This window comes from Myxocyprinus asiaticus, chromosome 26, assembly GCF_019703515.2.
Source record: "Myxocyprinus asiaticus isolate MX2 ecotype Aquarium Trade chromosome 26, UBuf_Myxa_2, whole genome shotgun sequence".
Lineage (NCBI taxonomy): Eukaryota > Metazoa > Chordata > Actinopteri > Cypriniformes > Catostomidae > Myxocyprinus > Myxocyprinus asiaticus.
In genome coordinates, this window is record NC_059369.1 from 3,224,566 (window position 1) to 3,230,758 (window position 6,193).

General features: G+C 38.7%; 1 protein-coding gene across 1 annotated transcript; it reads left to right on the top strand.

Annotated features, from left to right (window-relative positions):
• Nucleotides 1–620: 620 nt before the first annotated feature.
• LOC127417327 (ER membrane protein complex subunit 8-like) lies at nt 621–6,156 on the top strand. Its single transcript, XM_051657274.1, has 5 exons — nt 621–1,092; nt 1,598–1,674; nt 1,763–1,832; nt 1,923–2,017; nt 5,408–6,156. Exons 1-5 carry the CDS (start codon nt 886–888, stop codon nt 5,565–5,567), a joined length of 609 nt encoding a protein of 202 aa, XP_051513234.1. The 5' UTR covers nt 621–885; the 3' UTR covers nt 5,568–6,156.
• Nucleotides 6,157–6,193: the final 37 nt, after the last annotated feature.

Genomic DNA, 6,193 nt, shown 5'->3' on the forward strand with positions numbered 1-6,193 from the left:
TGGTAAAATGCATATACAATATCAAATAATTCGTAATTATGTAAACGTTTTAATGATTTGTTTAACAAGACAGCATACATAATAAATACCAGAGAAGATAAAGGAAGAATAATTTAAAGGAAAATCTTTAAAATAAAACTTTAATTCGAAATAAAAAATAAAAAAAAGATTCAAGGCCCGTCTAGACGGTTTCCTTTGCTTTAGTGTTCTTTACACCTTGCGAAATATCATTTTAAACGGGTATCATCTTTGACCATCTGTATTTATAAATATATATTTATCTAAACTAATAAACAAATAATTGACATACTTTTTTGTTTTTGTTTACCAATAGTTTGTAAAAAAATAAATAAAAATAAATAAATTCGAACCAATTCTCAAATATCTCAAAGGCTCAAAAATATTTTAAATACAATAAAAATATGAGCAATAATTTCACTGTCTAACCTGCAAAACACATATGTCAAAACAATATCTTTTTAAAAAGTATTAAAAAAAAAAAAAAAAAAAAAAAAAAAATTCACAGTTCCGTTGTGTGAAACTATAATCTCTGCAGCAGCCATTTTGGCTGTACATCACTTTGCGGAAGCGGTAAATTCTGATCCTTGATCAGCTTCCGGGGACGCACACACAGGGACATAGCGAACAGCAGCCGGTCCAGGATCAGCAGGGCATGTCAGGGCCGGAATGGTGCGGTGGTTGACGTGTAGTAAATGAGCGAGCCGTGTGTTAAAGGGTTTTAATCAGGTGCAGTAGTTTATAGACGGTGTTTTTAGAGTTAATGACGCTTAATTTATTCAAACACATCACGACAACCAGATAAAGGCGCCTGCAAAAAGGTTTTGTTGAATAACAGGGCATTAGATCACAGTCAGATCTGTAAACATGCCCTTAAAGTTGACCACTCAAGCGTACTGTAAGATGCTGCTGCACGCCGCTAAATATCCTCACTGCGCAGTGAACGGGCTGCTGGTGGCCGAGAAACACAAGCGGAAGGACAGCTCGAGAGACGCGGTGCTGTGTGTGGACTGTGTGCCGCTCTTCCACGGGGCTCTGGCTTTAGCGCCCATGCTGGAGGTGGCACTAACACTGGTGAGACGATACTGCAATCATATATGTTAAAAGTGCAGAGAATTGCTCTTATCAGTAATTTTTTCCAACCAAACAAATTCGTACTGAATGATTCATTAGCGAATCAATCTGAATCAAAATTATATATATATATAAACAATCCTTATCCGATAATCACGCACAACTGGACATGGAAACATCATGGATGATGCTGTGGGGACACAATAGTGATGGTTCCTGGCTCTCACCCTGTGGGATTCAAGCCAGCAACTTCTGATTACTTATACTGATCTTTAGCCACCGCACGTCCCCACCAGACTTCTTTCTTATGTAGCCTAAGCAGCGATTTTACCTTGGGCAAAAAGTTCATGAGCACTAACCAGCGTAAACCAGCCTACCTGGAGCTACATAGAAATTCCTGCTGGTCTTTTCAGCATGGTCGTGAGACCATCCCTGTTATCAGTGTACAGTTCACAGTCTGCTGAACTAGCTGCTTATTAACTAGGTCTGATGTCTCTTTTCTCAGATTGACACATGGTGCAAAGAGAACAAATATGTCATCGCTGGCTATTATCAAGCAAATGAGCGTATTAAGGAAGCCAGGTAGGGATTATCGGGCTTTGTCCTGTGTTTTGTGTGATTGGTCAGTGTCTGCATGTAGCATGTGTTGTGATCTTTGAAACCCTTTCAGACCGAACCAGATGGCTGAGAAGGTCGCCGCCAAAATATCTGAAAACTTCAGTGAAGCCGCAATGATCATGGTAATTTATACGTGATTGGCAGTTTAAGTAGAGAATATTACAACCATCTCAGATGAGCAGAGTAAAACTGCACTGTTTGTCATCCTTCAGCTGGACAACAGCCGATTCACAATGGACTGTTTTGTACCTATCCTGTTCATCTATGATCACCATGACAACAAGTGGAAGTGCAGAGAGCAAAACACGTGAGTACATTTTATTTTAACAAATTTACCCAGAAAAGAAAATTGTCATCATTTACTCATTGTCATCATTTACTCACCCTCATGTCATTACAAGCCATTATGACTTTCTTCTGTGCAACACAACAGGAGATGTTTAACAGAATGTGTGAGCTCCATACAGGGAAAGAGGATGGTGATTCATACTTTATAAAAAGTACAAAAAACACCATAAAAGTATCAAAGTCTTAAAGTTTATGACTTGGGTGGTATTTTCCAAGTCTTCTGAATATATACAACAGCTTTGTGGTAGGAACAGGCCAGATTTGAAGCTGTTATTTATGCGTTTCACACATGACTCCTTTGGAGTATTTGTTTTGGAACCTGGTGTGTTTTCTCCCTTATTTCGGTTTGTTTAGGCATATATGAACATGTTAATGGCACTCAGATCCGCTCCAAAATAATGGGTCGGAGTGATTGTAAATGAACCCTCGTTTGTGGTGAGAATGCAATCCAACTCAATGGACCAACGAACCAAACATCCCTATAAAAACTTGAACTTATCTATAGGTCAGCTCGTCACTGTAATTCATCATCAAAACGCGTATATAGCCTTTTGGCGGCTATATTATAGATAGTTACATGTAGCTGTTTTATAATATCTGAGGTAATTTTGAAAGTGCAGAGGTGGGCTTTCGTGTCATAGTATATAAGGAGCCTCCAAAAATAGCCTAGTCCTTCAAGAGCAAGGATCATTCGAGACTTGTCAATTTGCCAACAGATGCTTCAGCAAATAGTCCAGCACTTTGAGAACAATGTTCCCCAAAGACAAGTTTTAAGGATTTTGGGCATTTAACCCTCTACAGTGCACAATATTTTTTAAAAGATTCAAGGAATATGGTAAAATCTTGGTGCGTAAAGGGCAAGACGAAAACAACTTCTGAATGCACCCTCAGACAACACTGTCTTATAAAACATCATTCATCTGTAATGGATATCATGAACATGGGCTTGGGATTACTTTAGTAAACCTTTGTTAGTCAACACCATTCGCCGCTGCATCCACAGATGCAAGTTAAGACTACTATGTAAAGCAGAAGCCCTACATCAACACTGTCCAGAAGCAATTGCAGACTTCTCTGGGCTCGGTCTCACCTTAGATGGAAAGTAGAGCAGTGGAATTGTGTTTTTTGGTCTGATGAGTCCACATTTCAAATAGTTTTTGAAAAACACAGCCGTCGTGTTCTCTGGGCCAAAGAGGAAAAGGACCATCCAAGCTGTTATCAGCATCAGGTCCAAAAGCCAGTGTCTGTATGAGCCAGGGGTGTGTCAGTGCCCATGGCATGGGTAACTCGCACATCTGTGAGGGTACCATTAATGCAGACAGATAAGTAAAAACAACTCCAAACCACATACTGGCCGAATAAGCAGAGAGTGCGGTTGCTAGATTGGCCTGCCTGCAGTCCTGACCATCTCCAATTGAGAATGTGTGGTGCATTATGAAGCGCACAATACGGCAATGAAGACCCCGTACAATTGTGCAGCTGAAGACCTGCATAATGGATGAATGGGGGAAAATTCCACTTTTTAATCTTAACAAACTTGTGTCTTCAGTGCATAAATTCTTAAGTGTTATTAGAAGAAATGTTGATGTTTCATAGTGGTAAACTCTCGACTGTCCCAACGTTTTTGGAGCGTGTTGCAATCATCTGATTTGAAATTACTGTACATTTAAAAAAAAAAAAAAATGAAATTCACAAGGTAAAACATCATATAATGTTTAGTTGTAGTGCTTTCAATATAGCAAAGGGTGAATATAATTTACAGATCTCTCCTTTTTGTTTTTATTAGCATTTTTCATACCGTCCCAACTTTTTCAGAATTGGGGTTGTAGGTCTCATACAGTTGAAGTCAGAAGTTTACATACACCTCAGCCAAATACATTTAAACTCAGTTTTTCACAATTCCTGACATTTAATTGTAGAAAACATACCCTGTCTTAGGTCAGTTAGGATCACTACTTTATTTTAAGAATGTGAAATGTCAGAATAATAAAAGTAGAGAGAATTATTTTTTTCAGCTTTTATTTCATCACATTCCCAGTGGGACAGAAGTTTACATACACTTTGTTAGTAATTGGTAGCATTGCCTTTAAATTGATAAATTTGGCTCAAACATTTTGGGTAGCCTTCCACAAGCTTCTCACAATAAGTTGCTGTAACTTTGGCCCATTCCTCCAGACAGAACTAGTGTAACTGAGTCAGGTTTGTAGGCCTCCTTGCCCACACGCTTTTTCAGTTCTTCCACAAATTTTCTATCGGATTGAGGTCAGGGCTTTGTGATGGCCACTCCAATACCTTGACTTTGTAGTCCTTAAGCCATTTGCCACAACTTTGGAGGTATGCTTGAGGACATTATCCATTTGGAAGACCCATTTGCGACCAAGCTTTAACTTCCTGGCTGATGTCTTGAGATGTTGCTTCAATATATCCACACAATTTTCCTTCCTCATGATGCCATCTATTTTGTGAAGTGCACCAGTTCTTCCTGCAGCAAAACACCCCCACAGCATGATGCTGCCAACCCCATGCTTCACAGTTGGGATGATGATCTTCAGCTTGTAAGCCTCACCCTTTTTCCTCCAAACATAACGATGGTCATTATGGCCAAACAGTTCAATTTTTGTTTCATCAGACCAGAGGATATTTCTCCAAAAACTAAGATCTTTTCCACATGTGCACTTGCAAACTGTAGTCTGGCTTTTTCATGGCAGTTTTGGAGAAGTGGCTTCTTCCTTGCTGAGCAGCCTTTTAGGGTATGTCAAAATAGGGCTCATTTTACTGTGGATTTAGATACTTGTCTACCTCTTTCCTCCAGCACCTTCACAAGGTCCTTTTCTGTTGTTCTGTGATTGATTTGCACTTTTTGCACCAAACTAATTTAATCTCTAGGAGACAGAATGCATCGTCTTCCTGAGCAGTATGGTGGCTGCGTGGTCCCATGGTGTTTATACTTGCGTACTATTGTTTGTACAGATGAACGTGGTACTTTCAGGCATTTGGAAATTGCTCTCAAGGATGAACCAGACTTGTGGAGGTCCACAATTTTTTTTCTGAGGTCTTTGCTGATTTCTTTTGATTTGCCCATTATTTCAAGCAAAGAGGCACTGAGTTTGAAGGTTGGCCTTAAAATACATCCACTGGTACACCTCCAATTCAGTACACCTCCTATAAGAATCTAATTGTCTAATGGCTTGACATCCTTTGCTAGAATTTTCCAAGCTGCTTAAAGGCACAGTTAACTTAACCTAAGTATTTAAACTTCTGACTTCAACTGTATGTTACTGCTCACTTTCTGTGCTGCTCAGAAAAGCTGAAAACAATTTTTTTTTCTCTAATGTTGTTTGAATTGCAGTGACTGCTTTGAGGACTGGGTGGAAGCACAGAAGATCACTTCTGCTCTTTTGGAGAATAAATCATACGACAGCCTCGTAGATTTTGACAACCACCTGGATGACTTGAGAAATGACTGGACTAACCCTGAGATCAACAAATCTGTGCTGCATCTCTGTTGAAGTGTCCAGAGGTCCCGTTCTGCAAACGAACCACCACCGCTTAAGTGGGATGCGTATGTGAACTGTATTGAGTACTGTTAGCGACATGCTTTTTCTCACAGGGAATAATGTACTGAACAGAATGTTAACGGGACATTATAAGTGCTGCGTCCTTATGTTTGAAAAGACAGAGGTGACTTTATGACTTACCAGACTCCGATGTCAGAGAGGTTTTATACACATTTTCATGCAGTAACTTGTATAATATGAGATTTATGTACAATGTGGATGCTACAGGACTGCTTTTTAACTAATTCCTAAATATTATTTTTTTCCCCCTGAGTATTAGACAGTTGCACACCTTATTGGTAAAGGCTTTAGTTTGAACAAAGATATTGTCATTTAATTATGTTAAGAACTTAAATGCTCAAATGTTTTTCTTCATTGTACAAAGTAATATTTCCTCAAGAGATTGCTTTTATGTCTGAAACAGTTCAGTAATATTTGCTAATGGTCGATCAATAATGTATTGTTGGCTTAGTTTTTTTTTTTTTTTTTTTAATGAATAAAGGAGTAGACCTTTAGGTTGGAGAACTTGGTGATTAAAAAGTTTTATAAAAATAAATATGAATATGTGTATTTTTCAA